We start from the raw sequence: 19,017 nt of genomic DNA on the forward strand, positions 1-19,017 counted from the left end.
ACCTAACAAAGCTACTGTAGGACCAGACGGTTTCCCATTATTCATAGTGAAAATATGCAGCACATACATTGTTGACCTGCTACTCCACATTTTTAGACAACTCTTACAATCTGGAATAGTTCCATAAATTTGGAGATCTTACCATGTGAAGCCTATTCCAAAAAATAAGGAAACCTAAATCTTCGAACGATCTGTGACCAATTTCCATCAGTTGCTTTTTACTTAAAATCTTTGAAAAGCGATTCAGCCAGCAATTTCCCAGAACTTCTTTGGTCACAGGCCCGAGTACCTTCATACCGTTCTGCACAAGCGATCAACAACTACTAATCTCCTCTTCAGAATCCAACAGGCCATCAACAACAAATCCCAGATTGACATCATCTTCCTGGACGTTAAATCAGCATACGATAAAATATACCTATCAGCTCTCTTTACTATTCTGAAGCACTACTTCGATCTGGCAGATACCTTGCTACAAATATTGAAGTCCATCCTACTTCTCAGACATCTGTCCGTTACTGTGACTTTGTCAGGCTGAGACAGAAGACGTACGCGGCACTTCGGGCAGTCAGTCAGTAGTGAGTCAGGAGCTCGTTGGTATGCATCAGCCAGCGATGCTTTGTCGGTACAGCCTGAGGTGCATTACCCCTATCCCTCTCTACGCATCTGAAATTTGGTCATCTGCTCCTGCCTCCCACCTAAAAAAGTACCTCACTCTGGAATATTGGTTGCTCAGATGGATGAACAGGGTGGTGGGTCACCCTTTTACTATCTCCAGATCCATCCTCTAAGCTAATCTAGGGACCACTCCCTGGAGACTTCTCATCACGACAAGAAATGCACTCAAGCTAGCATGGCTTATCACAGTCCGAATTGATGCTCCATCTGTAGCCCCGTTAATCTCTTGCCCAAAGAAGACGAGAGGTGAACGCCGTCACTCCTGCCACCCTCTGCGGTTTACACATACAAACACTGATTCCCTTAGGGGCACGTTTCCTGCCAACTTCCTCCAAATCTACAATAAACTGGGCATCAACCCTGATAAGTTCTGTAAGGAAAAGCTCTACAGAAAGGAATGCCTCAAGAACTGCTACCAACTATTGAACCTGTGACGATCACCTACACCTGGTCTTTTTGCCTGCTGCATTTTGTTTTTTTTTTTAAATTTCTGATGTCTATTGCTATAAACTTTGTTTTTATTTCAAGCGTATGTAAGTTCAATTATGTAAATATCTCGGGTCGAGCACACATGTACTCTTGTACTTGTGGTTCCTTGCACCTCAGTATGTAAATCTCACAGCCTCCTGGCACACTGTCGTCCCGGGGTGACCCACAGTTTCTTGGTTAATAAACGGATAATAATAATATGACAGGTTTTTATTATTTTTTTTATTTGTCACCTGTTCTGAGAAATCTGGGTTCAAATCCAGATATTGTCTCGAAGAATTTTTTTAGGCCTCTTGAAACTGGACTGAGGATAGCCAATCTCAGGAGGTTGAGCGTGTATTAAGCGCCAAAGTAAGTGAGGCTATGAGACGACAGTATATTGCTTGTGTCATTCAGTCAGTTTGGTGGACGAAAACCCGAGAGAAAAAACCTTGTAATCCTCCCCTGTGATCGACTACCTTAGTCACCTTGTGAAAAAAATCCATTAAAATTCCTCGCGTCATTGACTGGATTCTAAGTCAAGCCTTTTCCAGCAGGTGTGGAAGGATGATGATTATAACCGCTATGCTACCCGAAAGGTCAACTCAGGAGGAGGAAGTAAGGTTTCATCTTGTGAGTTACTCTGGAGTTTTCAGTCCCCAAAATTTGAACTTTTATGTATATAAGTGCAAACCTTCAGCTAATTGAAATATATTATGAATACTGTTTTTTTTTTTTTTTTGCTATATTCATATATTGTATTTATTAAACTCATAGATTGTTTCTTTACAGTACGCAGTGTCCATGATTTGGCTACCAGAAAAGAATCATTAAATACGTTCGTTCGACTGTCTCAGAAAGCAGGCCTCGATGAAATGCTGACAAACGTAGATACTAACATTACCATATTTGCTCCTTCTGATATAGCCTTTGAGTCCTTACTGCCATCAGAAATGGAAAAGTTAACCGCAGATAAAGGAAGCATCCGCAGGTTATTACTTCACCATATGGTTCCAGGAAAACTGAGAACTGAAACTATATCGGACAATCAAATCATTAACACTCTAGATAGTAACGAAAACCACATTCGTCTCAAAGTCTATAGAAAGGTAAGTATAAGTTCTAAGTGGTAGGTTTATCCTAAACGTAGCTGGAAATACACCATACTCTCAGAAGTATTTGGACACCAGTACTTTTCAAAATAGCGGATGTTTATTTACAAAATTAATAACATGTGACCAAGAGTTATCCTGGAAATACTTCCCATTAATTTATAACTGGTTGCTAACATTTTGCACTTTTGTTATTCAGAGTAACGATCAAATGTGACAAAAAGGGTTTGTGTGTTTGTAGTGTTCAAAACCAGTAAGGCTCCACCTTATTCCAAAGATGTACCACAGGATTTAGTACAAATCTCGGTACGAGTGAGGGAAATTTTTTAGCATTATTCTCCTCAAACCGGTCGAAGTGCTTGAGTTTGTGCCTTGTGTCTTTATCATACTGGTACACATAGGATCCATTTCTACAGAACTGCCCCAATGCAGGTTGCAAGTAAGTATCCAGACTTTCAATGCAGGACGTGACTGTGAATATTCTAGACACTTCAACTGGTGGCCCATACCAAGAGAAGCAGCTGACACGATAACTTCTTTCAATCTTTACTTTACTATTTTTAACTGTGCCCTAACGCTTTCTGGCACTTTTCAAACTTATAGTCCCTTGTCTGATCTGAACAGCGTGTGCGAAGCGATTCGTCCCTTTATAGGACGACTCCTTTCCATCATCCTACAGTTCAAGAACAATGGGTAACGGACAGAGCCCCTACACCCTATTTTAATAATAATAAAGATTAACAGTATAATCCAAAATTAGGATTACAGTCAAAATAAAAATGTAAAGCCAATAAATTTGCATATTTCCTTAAAAATATATGCAAATCTGAATATATTATATAAACCAAAAACTGGATGCTGACTTCCATCTATTTGTCACCAAAGAAGCTTATAGGCGCCATCAAGGAAGCATATAGATGCCATATGCTTCTTATGGCAAACGCCCCTGCTGACTCGTCATCATAACTGTGTGAACAGAGCCATTCAACAGTGGCCAATTTGCAACTCACTTCAGCACTTCCAGATGTGAATGGACAGCCCCCCGAAATCTGGAGAACTGGGCTACCCGTATACGCCATAGTGCTCTATAGCATGGGGTCTTAAATTGTGGGTCGCGTCTTTGCGAAAAAGATTCTGGGGATCGCAGCAAACATTGATAAACGTAATTAAATAAAATATTTATTATAGAACTATTGAAATTATTATACGCCAGCGGTTCTTAAACTGTGGGTCGCGAAAAAGAATCTGGGGTCACTAATAATTTCGTCTTATGAAAAGGAGCCGAGGATAAAAAAGTGTAAGAACCTGTACTCTATAGGACTACTAACTTTCCCACGTGTATACAATTCATTGTGTTGTACCTTTATGTCATTACAGGAGTTCAATGCATATCATAATATTTATTGTTTCATTTTTCTTTGTTATTTTGTCTAGTATTTCCCCACATGTACTTTTGTGTATGAAATATCCGTTTTTTTGTGAACCCCTGGCAAGTTGCTGTTGGGGATAACGATTATTTATTTATTTAAAAATTTTAAGAGAAACTTATTTTCTTTTTTCTATAGTCAGTTGGGGTAGAATCTGCAATAATAAGAGAAGCTGATATTGAAGGTCAAAATGGAGTTCTTCACGTCATAAACAAAGTAATGATCCCACCGGAACGCAGCATTATTGAAATGTTGGAGCACGATGGAAACTTCAGGTGAGAATACAAGTCAAAATTAATTAAAAAATTAACCTTATGACATACAGAGGGGGAACAAAAATTTCACGTGGAATAACTGTAAAATGGATAGCAAAAAACATTTTAGTCAAATAATTAATATTCCACTAATAGTGGAATATTAATTAGCCAAAAAGTAGAAAGAGCTAAAAGAATTTCTTTAATTTAGTTGTGAATTTGTGAAAATCCTTAAAAGGTACCACAATTTTTCTGAAACTTTAAAATAGCAGCAACCTGACGTAGCCGAGTGGTCAGTAGTACACGCTCTTTGAGTAGACAGTGGTTCAATTTCGCATGAATGCTAAATAATTAAAGATTGTATTCATGATGTATTCTAAACTCGTCTGGCATGGTGGTTTGCTGGAGTATAAACAAGAACATAACCAAAGCCAACATAAGGCATGTGCAACCATACAGTCACACCGAGCCTCTCACTTTAATGGGCTATTATATGATGAAATTTATAACCCATATGAATTTATTTTCACTAAAACTTGAAATAAGTTAAGAAAGCTGCACCAAGCCTCGCGGAGTTTCTAGTTTATTCTAAACATACCAGTTCGACAGATGTGCATTTGAACTTAATTTTAGCCAAAAAAGGACTAATGTTGGTCCTCCACTGATTGGTCTGAATTGAAGTGTTTTCCAGAGGCGTTGAAGAACAGAAGCAGATTTCCGTTATATACATTTTGCAATCAAGGATCACAATCGAAATTTTAAACGCTTCACTTATCAGGATTCCTAACTTTATAAAAATGCTGAAAATTTCGCTATCGTAAACTGGAAGTGTGTGGGGGGGGAAATATCAATGTTTTTCATTTCCTGCCAAAGTTCACCCTTGCAAGCAAATTGACCGGGAGGGGATGCAAGTGAATGACTGTCGTTTCCTCTAAGTTTCTGGAGATCCTGGAAGACGAGTCACGATTTCAATAAAATTTATAACTTGCTTTGTGGTCTAAAACCAGTATACTGAAAGTAAATAAACTCAAGATTTACACCATTGTGATCAAATAATTTAATGGCCCCCTGTCCCGTTCAGCAATTTTGGTTTATAAAATTATTGTTGTGGGATATATATAGGTGGTTAAACAGGTGTAATGAAGCTTTCCCACACTTTTGTGTGTTGTATCTTCCTAAATTAAATAGCTGTGTTTGGTATACTTACATTGTTTATAGATATTGTACGTATAATTTTTGGAGGTATGAATTTTTTTGAATCAGAGCCTATCAAGGCAGGACCCACAGTTTTACAGTTCCACTTCTGTAACAGATTTCTGGTCCATCCAACACTGAACGTAGAAGCCCCATAAATACCTTAATAAACTAATTTTTGTGAATAATTCACATGGCATGGAGTTGGTGTTTATTCCTTTACTATTATAGAAATGATTGCAGTATTTTTGGTCATTTTTTTCCTCTTATTAAATATAGCAACTGATCGATTTTTCCTTTATTTCTCTTTAGCTTATTCGCTGATGCCATCCGTCGGGTCAGAGAAATTGATCCTCAGTTTCTTGAATCCCGTGGTGCAAGTCAGGCATTTACAATTTTTGCACCTACCGATGATGCATTCAATCAACTTGGTATGCATAAAGTTCATTCTCTGATGAAGAACAAGAAGCGGTTGAGAAGGGTATGTATGCTTAAAAGCAACGGATTACTAGAACTGTAATTAAAAAATATTCCTTTTTAAGGAATATATTAACACTTTATTAACTAGTGAGGTATTATAAAAAAAGTTCATTTTTTCTTTGCGAAGAATGTTAATACATGAAAGATGATACTGTTGCTCTCTTTATTTCTTGTAATTACTTCTCTCCACACGAAGGCACCTCTTGACGGAGAATTAGAGGAGTAGGCGTTTTCCCTGTAGTAGTTCTTTCAATAATATTATTCACAGCAATCCTGCAATCGTTAATAAGCCAGCAGATTAATGAGTTATGCTGATAATTTAAGCCGCACATCCAACATCAATCTGACAGAAGACCTAGCTGGTGTTGTAACACCAACTGGGTCTTAAACCTATATACAAGTACATAACAATCTATAAGGTCGTGACAGTAACTGTCTCATTTCTCACTTATAATTAATACCGGGCGGTTCAACTTTAATAACGTTTTCTATTAAGAAAAGTTCTACTAAACTGAATTGGCCTCTCAAGTTACCCGATATTAATAAGTCAGCATATATCAAGACCTGAATATTTTTTGACACTGAGCTTAGTTTCTTGGCAGCACTTTGAAAAACAAGCTACTTGCTGAGAAAAGTGCTTTTTACCAAAAGCAGCTCAACAGGTTTCAATAACAAGAATTACCTGCTTTATTGAACCGGTTATTTCCCATAAGTATAGATATTTCAAGGCCAGCCTTCTCTGGCCTACAGAACATAAATTTATACATCTGCTTCTCCAACAACCATAAAAATCTCCTTATCTTATAATTATCGGCGGTCGCCACTGTTAATGTACAAATTATCACTATGATCAATATTCTCGATTACCAACACTGTGCAATTGATAAAAAAAATTCAGCCGGGCACTTGATGTTTAGTAAATATGTAGGTCGTGGATGTCCACAGGGATCCGTTTTGGGTCCAATATTTTGGAATGCCGTTCTGGACCAGTGGTTAAATAAGTCTCAAGCTATAAATTGCATACAAGTGGCATATGCTGACGATTTGATTGTGGGGGTCCCAGGTGGGTCTAGAACCGTGCTGGAGCACAGAATACAGGAAGTCCTGGAGGATCTCTCTAATTGGGCTACATTGAACAGATTGAAAATTTCATCTACTAAAACCAAATTCATGGTGTTCAAAAACCATTTTGATTATCGCCGCCCACCCAGAGTTGTGTTGGATGGGAAACAAATTCCCTTTGTGTCTAATATCAAGTATTTAGGAGTTATTATGGACGACAGGATGGGTTTTCACCTGCACGTTTCACATCTTAACGATAAAATAAAGAAGTTTATATGTTCAGTTATAAGAATTTCTAGGCGAGAGTGGGGACTCAGAAAAACAACTATGAGTTTGTATTACAAAACGATCTTTCTACCAGTTATCGCCTATGCTGCTGGCGTGTGGCTGGAGGCTGTGCTTAAGATCAGGACTCAACGTAAGTTAATGTCGCTGCAGCGATCAATGATGCTGACCTATTTGAATGCGCCAAGGACTGTGTCTACGGCTGCGCTACAAGTGATAGCTGGCTTGTTACCTCTGGATTTATACGTGGTATACCGAGGAATGATGTATGAAGGGTATCCCTGCCCAATATCTAGGGTTGTCTTTAAATCTGACGGCTACAGTTAAGGAGGAGAAACTTCGTATTTGGACTGGTTTGGTTGGAATATGGAGAGCCAGATGGAGTTCTTCCGAGGTGGGAGCGATAACTAGAAAGATTATTCCAGTGGCAGATTTTGCTATCTCTAAGCAAGTGTCGTCGTGGTTTTGCCCCACTATGTATACCAGTTTTCTGCTGACAGGACACGGTTCGATCCGGGATAAATTGCACTCTAGAGGATTGGAGCCAGATCCATGGTGTTCTTGTGGAGCGATAGAGACTTGGCAACACATATTATTTTCTTGTCCTTACTATAAAGTAGAAAGGCATCTTTTGAAAGAACAAATATCTAATTTTGATGAAGATAATGTGCATACATTGGTGCAAGGAGTTGACAACTTTCAGGCCTTACAGGTGTTCGCAAATACTGTGTTTTCCAGAAGATGTATAATAAGAAACTTTTCAGACATTGAACTGGCCGTATACAACCAGAATCTTCAATGATTGCATCTGGGCTTGGGAACTTCAGACCTGGAAGCCTTTGGTCGGGTCTGGGGTTCCTCGGCATGTACCACTCTAGTGGTTGTTTTTTTTTTTTTTTTTTGTTCAGTTCTTGGGTTTGGGCGGCCCAAGTCTGGACAGCTGGCACTCAACAGTATTGCACTTTCTCTGTTGAGTGTTGAATTGCGCTTTGGCGCTCCAGCTTTTAATGTAGTAGCAGGTCCGGCTCCTCGTGCCGGGGACGGGCATCAGATTGTAGTTGAAAAGTCCAGCTGCTTTCTGATGGCAAAGTGACTTGACATAAACAACATACTACACTCACAAACATATCTCTCGTATATATACTTTCATTCTTTCCTATACGAAAATCTATTTATTATGCACTAGATTTAGTATATGAACTTAATGTAATTTTCTCCCTCCTTTTTCTTTTCAAAATTAGGTTTTACTCTTCTTATTTCTTAGCTATCTTTTTATTTTTCAGGTCCAATTTACAGATTTTCTGTTGTAAAACTATTTAGGTGGAGATGGGCTTTTGCCTGGGAACCACCCTGACACAGTATACACACACACACACACACACACACACACACACACACACACACACACACACACACACACACACACACACACACACACACACACACACACACACGTACTCTTTGCCAGTCTGCGCGGTAGCACAATAGTATCGTCACCGTCCTCCCCACACCGGGTGGAAAAGGCTCGGGTTCGAATTCCGTCGATGACGTGAGGAACTTTAATGGGCTTTTTTCACTCCGTGGCTGAGTTAGTCGGTCTCAGGCGTAGATAGTAAGGTTTTTTCCCCAGAAACTGGGGTTTTTCGTCCAGCAAACAGACAAATCGACCATGGAACACAATTAACAGATATAAGACACATCACGGCAGATGAATTTAATTATTCGGTGGCCTAAATATAATAGTTTGGTTTGGTTTTTTTTAGTACTCTTTGCCTACTTGTCTGATTATATCAATATACCAAATATTTAGCAAGAGTATCAATGGAGGTTCCTCTCACATGCCCTACAACCCTCCTATATTGTAGTTAAGCTCAACGGAGCTGTGGGTTTCTGAGAGGTTCTAGCCAATGTGATTGTGGACAATGATCCACATATCACTGCACACACGCACCAAAAAACAAACAAAAAAACAACTGTGTGACTGAGTTAGTCGGTCTCCCGAGTTGGTTTTCGAAAACTCAGGCTTTTCGTCAGAAAACACCAAATCGACACAAGAATGCACGCAGTTACTGGCACAATATACTGATGCTTCAGAGCCTTATTTTCTTTGGAGTTACTGCACATCTAAACAAATTGTATCGAATGAAATAAATAACACAGAAGACATTATTAAACAACTTTTGCGGATTCTAGATGCTTCAAGAAGTTCCATATAGCTACTTTTCTTACTGAATTTACATGGGATTATCTCAGTTGTCTCAGTTGATAAGTTTAATGCTAACCGCTACACTAGCCTTATCAGCAGGGCTGGAGGGTTTACTCCGTATACCATCTGGATTTTTTTAGGTGAATAGCGTATATCTTCTGGTTTCTGAAAGACTTGGAAAAAACAAATATTATTAAAATATTTAACATTATAGCATTCATAGAGTATACCTTCTGCTAATTTTGCGACTACAGAACTGCTTGTCGGTGTAGTTGATAAGGCCTTGTGAGAATAAATTATACCCCTCTACAATTGCTAGCTATCCTATCAGCTAGCACAGCGGTTATGGCAGCCATCTTTCGTATCGTAACGCAGATTTTTCATCCCGACGGACCACAGAATACATTCAATTTGCAGACATAACATATTGATCCTCATTATTTTAATTTCCTCCATGTAAATTATATAAAAACCACAACCATTTTAATTCTGAATGTCAATAATTATGCATTATTTCAAGGTTTAAGTGGTAGCAAGTGGATAAATTCGTCGCTCGCCCTTGGGCATTTTCCACACCGGGTGTAAAATGCCCAAGTTCGAATCTCGTCAATGACGGGTTGAATTTTCATGAGCTTTTTTCACAGGTGGATGAGGAAGTCGGGCTCAGAAGAGAGTTGCATTATTTTAATTATGTGTTATTTAATTGAAGCACCTAATTTTTTTTCTCTCGCAAGTAGCACAACAATTACGATCTCTGTTCTTCTTCACTCTACAGCATTGGAAAGTCTTCGGTTCGAATGCTGTCAAGATAGGAGGAATTTTTTGTGCTCTTGTTGTAGGCAATGTTTTAGGAGCATCAGCAACTACGGCCATTTTGTCTGTTCTACCAACCAACTACCCGCTGGCTAAAGGCAAATTTCCGCACATCTATCCTACATCTGTCTTTCCTCAATTTGAATTTATGCCCTCTCAGGTGATTATTTTGAGCAAGAGGAAGAACTCATCAGCATTGAGCATGCTCAAATCATTCAAGGCTTTATACACCTCTGTCAGATCACCTCGCCCGTGTCTAGTCTCCAGACACTGTAATTTGCAAAACTTAAGCCTTTCTTCGTAAGAGCAACCCTTTGATCCATTCAATAATCTCTGCCCTTCTCTGTACTCGTTCCAGCAGCTCTACATCCTACTTGCGAAATGGTGTAAACTAAAATGGCAATATGACTGTATCTGATTCCAGTTCTTTTGTTCGTTTTTACTTAGTTATTGCAGAATGTATAGGAAATATTTGCAATTTAAGGTGTGTCATTAAATTTAGTTGAAAATTTAATGTTCTTGTAAAGGGATGCGTTGTGAGGAAACCTGGAAGTGATGGCATTCAAGTGCCAGCTCTTATGGGCGGTAAATTGAATAGCATTAATAGGATTTTATGTGTAGTGAGGCGTTGGAAAATTAATATAATATTGTATTATTGTAAATTTTTAATATAGTTGAGCGAGACGATATTTTCTTGTAAGGAACCCGGTGCTTAAACATGCTGACATGACCCTATACTAGTATGTGTTAACCGTTAACCATTAAATAACATACAAATGTATGTTAATTTTTATTTTTTTTTTATGAGAACCCCAAACACGAGAGGTATTGTACCTATAGTACTTAGTACCGTGCTTGGGTTGGAGGTTGAAAAGACGAAAGAAGATATTTGTTGACATTCGACTTGAACTTCTGAAGATTGTAATTTTCAGGAAATACGTATGAAGGATGGTTGTTCCAGAAAATGGCAGTTGAATGAAAAAATGAGGAAGATGAATAGTTGGTTCTGTGGGTTTGAAGTTGGACAGTAAATGGATGTTGGCTGGTGGCGGCACGTGTTTGGACTGTTTTGAAAGAGAGAGCGGGAATTATAGAAGCCAATTCAGAAGAACACTTCCCATGGAAGTATCTGTAGAAGTGGCATGCAGCAGAAACAGTACGTCTATGAGAAAGCGAGTGGAGAGACTCAGTTAGAGATGAATCATTAATTAACGTAACTGCCCTCTTCTGAATGGAATCAAGAAGCCTGAGAGAGATTTTGGGGGCACCACCCCAGATGTGGGAACAATATTCCATGGCAGGGCGGATTTGCGATTTATACAGAGTGAGCAGCTGTTTGGAAGAAAAGTAACGCTGAGAGCGAAAGAGAAAACCAAGTTTTTTAGACGCAGAAGAAGCAATATTTGTAATGTGCTTGTGCCAAGAGAGATAGAGATTAGAAGTCAGGGTAATCCCCAAAAGAGATATATCATTTTGCCTAGAAATCAGAGTGTCACTAAAGATAAGCATAGGAGCAGAAGAATCCTTTTTGCGAGATATAAGACAGGACTGAGTTTTAGAAGGGTTGAAATCAACTAAGTTGTCTTTGCCCCACTGGAGAATTACCTGAATATCGGCATTTAAGGAATTGGCAGCAGATTTTCGAGAACTTGAAGCTGATTGAGCAGGACAAGGTTTCTCAAAATGGAAAGTTGAATGCAATGTGCTATCATCGGCAAAACTATGGATAGGATTTCCAGTCAATGGAAGAAGGTCATTGATATACAAAAGGAAAAGAGTGGGGGAAAGAACTGAACCTTGGGGGACACCGACATTAGTGGAGAAGTTAGAAGACAGAGAGCCATCTACCATCACCCTCAGTGAGCGATCAGAGAGAAAACTGGATAACCAATTACTAAAAACAGTTGGCAAACCATAAGATGGAAGCTTGTTTAGAAGACCTTTATGCCAAACACGATCAAAAGCCTTTGAGATGTCAAGAGCAACTACTTGTGTTTCACCGAACCTTTCCATTGAATTAGTCCATAAATGGGTAACATAAGCCAGAATATCACCAGTGGATCGACACTGCGGAATCCATACTGGCGATCGTTGATCAGACGGAAGGTTTCTAGGTAGTTTAAGAGTTGGCGGTTAATTGATTTCTCCATTACTTTAGAAAGAGTAGAAGTAATTGCAATGGGACGATAATTGGATGGGAGGGATTTGTCACCCTTTTTAGGAACTGGCTGGATATGAGCAAATTTCCAAGCAGAAGGAAAAACACCTTTGGAATAAGAAAGTGAAAAAAGGCGGCAAAGAATAGGAGTAAGTTCAGGAGCACAGGTTTTGAGAACAAGTGGAGAAATACCATCAGGACCTGGAGCTTTCTTAGCATCAAGATTAATCAAAATCCTTCTGATATCCTTTTGACGGAAGACCACAGAAGGCATTGAATGGAGCGTGTTAGGAATGGTGGGAGGTGTTTTACCAAGATCATTAATACATGAGCTGGAAGAAAAATGGGATGCTAGCAGGTCAGCTTTATCCTTGGCTGAAGTGACAACAGAACCATCTGGTTTGGACAGAGGTGGGAGCAGATATGGGCAAAAGTTGCGGCCAATAGCTTTGGCAAGAGACCAGAATGCTCGGCTACCATTAGGGCAAGAAGCAAGTTTTCTACTCTTAGCCTGTTCAAACTCTAGTTCGGACTGATTAATAACTGCTTTACAATTGTTGCGAGCTTTGGTGTAGGCAGAAAATGAAACTGAAGAATTAGAAAGAGGCCAGTTACCATATGCAACATTCTTCTCTTGGACAGCCTTAGCACATTTGTTGGAGAACCAAGGTTTAGATAAAGGACGAGATTTTAAAGTGGAGTGTGGGATAAAGGATTCCATTCCTGCAAGAATAATTTCACTGACACGATCTGAGCAAACGTTGACATCAGAAGTTTTGAAACAGTAATCAGACCAAGGAAAAGAAGAAAAGAAGTCTCGCAGGGTATCCCATTTTGCATTCTTGTAATGCCAAACAATACGAGGTTGGGAATAGCCATGAGATAAAGGTTCCATTGGAGAAGAGACAATCACCAAGTTGTGATCTGAAGTGCCTAAAGGACCTCTCACTTCGACCTTGTACTTAGAAGGGTTGTTTGTGAGAAAAAGATCAAGCGTATTGGCTGTATGATTAGGATTGTCCGGTATTCTTGTAGGTAAATGAACAATCTGTGCTAGGTCATTAGTAATTGCAAAAGCCTCAGCATCTCGACCTGCTGGGTCGGTGTAACTAGAAAACGGAAGCCAGCTGGAGTTGTGAATGTTAAAATCACCAAGGAAAATTACCTCACTATTAGGAAAGTTGGACTGGAGAAAGTCAAGTTGCAAAGAGAGGAAGTCAAAGAGCTCCAAGTGATTAGTGGAGTTGGGTGAACGGTAGAGACAACAGATGAATTTGATACAATGAGGTAGAGAGATTTTAAGCCAGAGAAGATCAAAGAGAGGAGATTCCAAATTGCCAAGTCTCTGACAGGGAATATCAGAACGGACATATGCACAAGTACCACCCTTGAGGCGAAAGGAATCATACAGCAAATAATTTGGACATCTGAGATGAGCAGTAGTTGAATCAACTGATAACTGAGATTCAGTCAGAAAAAGTACATGGGGTTTGGAAGACTGCAAGTGGAAATGGACATCGTTGAGATTGGAATTGAGACCACGTATACTTGTGAAATGAATTAGGAAGTCCTTGGGAGGTTTCGATCTTTTCACAGATAAGCTTGCTCTATTATTTTGACAATTCATGGTGTATTCAATAGTAAGAAAAAGTGGTTGGGACATGCTGTATGAAGTAATGAAATTTTTGGATATGGCGTACATGTGGTAAGAATATACCCAGATCCTTGACATAACGTGGCCTCGACAATGCTCCCTGCATACACACTACTCGGACTCCCTCCAGTCACTATCTGGCAGAGTAGAGGTAGCAAGATTATACACTAGCTGATCCGGAAGCCTCCTAGAGAGTTACCAATAGGTTTGGTCCTGTGTACTATCTAGCTGCCGGCCTGCGAACACCGTTTTAGAGCTGTACCCTCGAAATGTAAGGAAAATGGATCTCGCCACGACATTCATCATAACCTCAAAAATCATCAATCATACTGCATGATGGAAGAGATAGGGAAGGGTTGGCCGGAACTTAGCTCTAGAGACTAAACATGGGTTCCACCACTTTAAGCCTCCAATAAGCAAAGTGGTGGTATTTCACCGGTTGATGAGAGTCATCTACCACCTAGTACTGCCTGGTAACATAGAGGGGCGGCGTTTCTCCATGTGGTGTGGGCACCACACCTCGACCCCTGCTTACGTTGGTTCACACCTGGGTGGTCACCCACCATGTACTTGTGCATGAAGGTTATACCCTGGATTACTAACAGTCCCACCATCGTGAAGGTGCAAGCAGAGGATTTGGCCGTCATAGACCGTCCGGACTTCGCCGAAATTGGGTCCACTTGACTTGAGTGTCACCCGAATATCAGTTCCATCAGCATTTTAGACTCCCAGGTAGCAAGAACAGCTTGTCTGGCATATCTGAGAGAATGTCTGTGACAACCTCAAGGACCAAACATTTAATGTTTCTTCTGTAATTATGTGTATATTTTTTTCCTGTAATTTCTGTTTCTTCTATAATTTGTTGCATTATGTTGCAAGTGATATGATATAATGAAATTGGAATAATTTTTTTATACTCACTTTATTACTAATTTAATTTAAATCAATTTTATTTTCATTGGTTAATATATTTCGAATAATCTTTTAACATTTTCTTTATATAGATTTAACCAGAATGTCAATATTTCTTTCAGTTGGTTCAAAATCACGTAGTCGACAACTTGATCTCCACTGGATCATTCACCTCACGCCTTTTTTATGATGTCCCGACTGAATATCAAACTTTGAAAGTTCACAAGAAAAAACAACATGTCATGGTAAACAACGCTCATGTGATTGAACCTGACGTTCTAACGAAAGATGGAATTGTTCATTGTATAGACCAAGTTCTTTTGCCGGAAGGAAAATCAAAAACATAATTGTGATATTTACCAATGAAACGGTGTTATTTAATTATTGAATTTTTTTTTCTGAAATAAACTTATTCATAAATAAATTATACAAATATTTGCTTATAAATGGGCAACTAATTTATTTATTTTCTTTATGTTTAGGTTATATTATGTTTCTTGTCAAAGTTGTTGGATGTTGAAATGGTTTATGTAAACGCTGTAGCCAGCTTTGTTGTTGTATGTACTTTGCCAAATTAACCAATAAACTTTAGAAGATAAAAAAGTCAAATAATTTTCATACATGACACCGGAAATAAATTTCTATTTGTAATTTCTGTTAGATACTGCTAGCCTCTTAATAGTTTAAGCGTAACCACCAAATGTTAAGTTTTATCGCTATCTTCGTGGTTATTGTTGGCCTTCCTGGTCAGCTTGTCAAGCAATTGGTTGGGAAGGGATCTGTCCGAAACGATGAGCCTGTTATTATAGCTGACGAGCATCGAGGTGGATCTGAAACGAGGTTGTGGGATCCTCCAGGAGCACGGCTCCCAGTTGGTGGGTTGGGAGATCAATCCTAGAAGCATTTTAGAGTGAATATGATGCTCCTTTTAAATATAAAGGACATTCTTCTGGTTGTCAGGGTGGCTGACAGTTCAGTGGTGATGATCCTGGGACTGTGACGAAGTTTAGTTGGCCCACTTCAGAAGCTAATACTCCCCTGCATAATTTCTCTTCAGGTTACATCTGTGCGTGTAGCAGAGTAGTATCGCCATTGTCCTCCCCACACGGAGTGGAAAAGGCCCTGGTTCGAATCCCGTTGATGACGCGAGGAACCTTTAATGGGCTTTTTTAATGGGCAGTGGAGTATATACGAGGGTATATAGTGGAGGATATACGAGGGTATATAGTGGAGGATTACGAGGGTATGGAGGGTATATCCTCCACTGCTTTTGGTAACATTCATAGGGGATACCTTCTGCTAATTTTACGACTACATCACTGGCCCTAAGTCAGTTAAAAGTTCATTAACAGACAGATGTTATATGATAATATAAAGCTGATTACTTCACAATACCAATTCAAGGCTGAATATGCACACTTATTTATATTCATAAATCAGATGAATATATATTCATCTTGTATGAAAATATACTAAAGTTGGCTCATTTTTGAAAATGCTAGAGCTGTTATTAATTATTTTTTTATGTATATAAAAAATAAATGAAAAAAAATGAAAAATGAAACAAAATGTCAAATAGCTCAGTTGTAGACTTGACGAAAAAAAAAAAAAATACCCACTACAAGTTGGCGTACTCAGTGTTTGTGACTGAATCCCTTAATTCTTTTTTTCACGACCAAAACTGTTGCAATATATGAGGGGGTATCAAAACGTTCGTACCCTGACCTAAATAGAACATCAGTAGGAAGATGACGTTTTTAATATAAGTTGTCTACATATTCAATAACTAACATGTGAAATTTCATTCCCGTAGGTGATCGTACACCAGAGTTGGAGCCTGGAATCTGAGGAAGAACGCTATGGTTGACAAAGTGGAGTATCGAGCAGTGATTAAATTCCTGCATTTGCAGGGCAAGAAAGCTCAGGAAATTGAAGAAGAAATGAAAGTTGTGTATGGGCAGAATTGTCCATCCTATGACACTGTAAAAAAGTGGACACGGGAGTTCCAGTGCGGTCTTACAAGTGTCTTCGACGAACCAAGAGAAGGCAGGCCATCAACGTCCATAGACAGTGAGACGGTTGCAAAGGTTTGCTGACGTCTTTGCAGAAGCAATGTTGAATGCAATGTTCTCACCAACTGTTGGATTTGTGTAATGCAGACGTTGCGAACTTTTTTGATCGTTTGGTGACAAATGACGATTGGGGTGTACAATGAAGAAACCATTGCGTGGACGCCGCTTTGATTCGTCTCAGGAAGTCATCAATGAAGTTAAATAGTGGTTTCAAGCAAAAAATGCGGACTTCTATGATCAAGGCATTAAACAATTGATCCATATATGGGAGAAATATGTTACTATATATGGAGATACATAGAAAAGGATTAAAATTCCTGTGAAGTTTCACCTTTCCAGGGCTATTCTTTCTAGGTAAGGGTTATGAACTTTATGATACTCCTCAAATTTTACGTTGTCAGTACCAAATCGCTTCTCGGCCTTTTGACTAAGATCGAAGTGTAGTACCATAATACTATTTTAGGTGATGTTCCAGTAGTACCTAAGACGAGGTATGTGAATATATCAATAATTAGTGGCAGTTTTTACATCACATTTTTTTATTTATTTCGTCCGTTAAACTTTGTCCTTAAATGTTTTTTTTTCCCCTTATCTTTGGTAAAAATTATTTACAGAAGTTTGCAACCCTGCAGAGGTCAGATAATCACCTTGACCCTGCTCTACTATTTTATTTATCACAGTAGTTAAAATGAAAAAAAATCAGAGGGCGCAATAATAGGTAACAACAGAGAAGTGCTATAAAACATTCGGTCATTTGGTAGCAAAGATTTATTTCTTATTTAACGCTCAGAAGTTCGAAGATCACAAATATAGCAAGTAAGTAAATGAAAATATATATTAATGGACTTCTCTAACTTTAAGTAAAATCGATGCACTGCGAATCAGGAATTTTATTTCAACACTGTTGAAGTTTTGAAATATAAATTATCTCATTAATAAATGTGATAACAGAACCCTACAAAACGAAACTTGTGGAATTGGATTTCTATTTTAGTTTGTTACCCTTTCACACACCGATATCATATTCGACATCCATTATTTTCTAACACGTAAGAATTTTACAGAAATTGTGTAAGTTTTATTTAATTTATCGAAATTATTTGTGTACTTTTTTAATAATAAAAAACAAAAATTTAATTAAAACGAATAAAATGGAAAAATATGAATACAAAATTAAATTTTCCTGCAGATTCGCTAGATTTCTTGAAATAAGTTTAATGTATTTTGATATTTATTTATTTAAATGTATTAAAAATTCCTACTTCCACAACATTAGGTAAAATTTATTTTAACAATCAGTTACTCCCATACTGAAGGCAAATTTCCACATAAATATTCTGAGACGTAAGTTATCAATTTAAATTTGTCCTCTTGTGTGTATGTCGTCTGAAAAAGAAGTAGGGATGACGTAATAGTAATAGAGGCATGTGATGCAAGAAAGCAAGCGTATGAGCTCATGTAGCATCAGCCAAAAAAATTCACACAGCCATTCTCTCTAAATGCTTTGTCCAGTTCCTCCTTGAATTTATTTAAGCTATCAACTTCCACAAAGACAGATGGAAGTTTGTTCCAGCAATTAACTACCCTCTAGCTAAAGGCAAATTTCCGCACAGCTTTCCTCAATTTGAATTTATATCCCCTTAGGTTCGTAATCTGACCAAGTGGAAGAATCCTATCAGAATTCAGCATGCTCAACCCATTCAAGTCCTTATACACCTCAATCAGATCACCTCGCAGGTGCCTAGTCTCCTGCGAGATCATCACTTATCATTATCATTTATCTTATTCAGCCTTTATAAAACTTTAACGCTTGAATAAAATTTCTGTGCTGATGCCTAGTTTACAGACACTACGTGTGCAGAAGAATTATTGTGAACCCGGCAATATCATTGGTCTTCTCAGCATCCTCTCCATTAGATATACTGTACAGTCTGTACCACCTAAAAGGAGTGATTATAAAACCTGTATGTAATACTCAAGATGTGGCATGAACTTCACTTTCTACATTGGGATAACCCTTTTATTCCTGCTTGCAAAATTTCTATATATCGTTCACAGAGCTTCATCAGACTGTTTACACTACCTATAGAGATTCATGTGGGACTACACAATTACCCACAGGTCTTTTTCATTATCTACTACCTTGAGTTTGGTGCATCTAAATGGTATGTATGGATGTGATGTGAAGAAAGTGCTTGCTCATGCCGAGATGAAAACATTCCCCTCCCCTAAATACGGAAAC

General features: G+C 38.5%; 1 protein-coding gene across 2 annotated transcripts in view; it reads left to right on the forward strand.

Moving 5' to 3' along the window:
* The window catches only part of LOC150090917 (transforming growth factor-beta-induced protein ig-h3-like), a 99,888-nt gene extending 84,756 nt beyond the window's left edge, over nt 1–15,132 (forward strand). For both annotated transcript variants that reach the window (XM_090380656.1, XM_090380650.1), the window contains exons 8-11: nt 1,939–2,255; nt 3,824–3,960; nt 5,446–5,614; nt 14,826–15,132. In XM_090380656.1, the coding sequence (XP_090236782.1) occupies nt 1,939–2,255; nt 3,824–3,960; nt 5,446–5,614; nt 14,826–15,050 (848 nt within the window). In that variant the 3' untranslated portion in view covers nt 15,051–15,132. The remainder of the gene's footprint in view (nt 1–1,938; nt 2,256–3,823; nt 3,961–5,445; nt 5,615–14,825) is intronic.
* The last annotated feature ends 3,885 nt before the right edge of the window (nt 15,133–19,017 follow it).

Source organism: Mastigoproctus giganteus, chromosome 1 (assembly GCF_048544385.1).
Source record: "Mastigoproctus giganteus isolate SK-2022 chromosome 1, ASM4854438v1, whole genome shotgun sequence".
Taxonomy (NCBI): Eukaryota; Metazoa; Arthropoda; class Arachnida; order Uropygi; family Thelyphonidae; genus Mastigoproctus; species Mastigoproctus giganteus.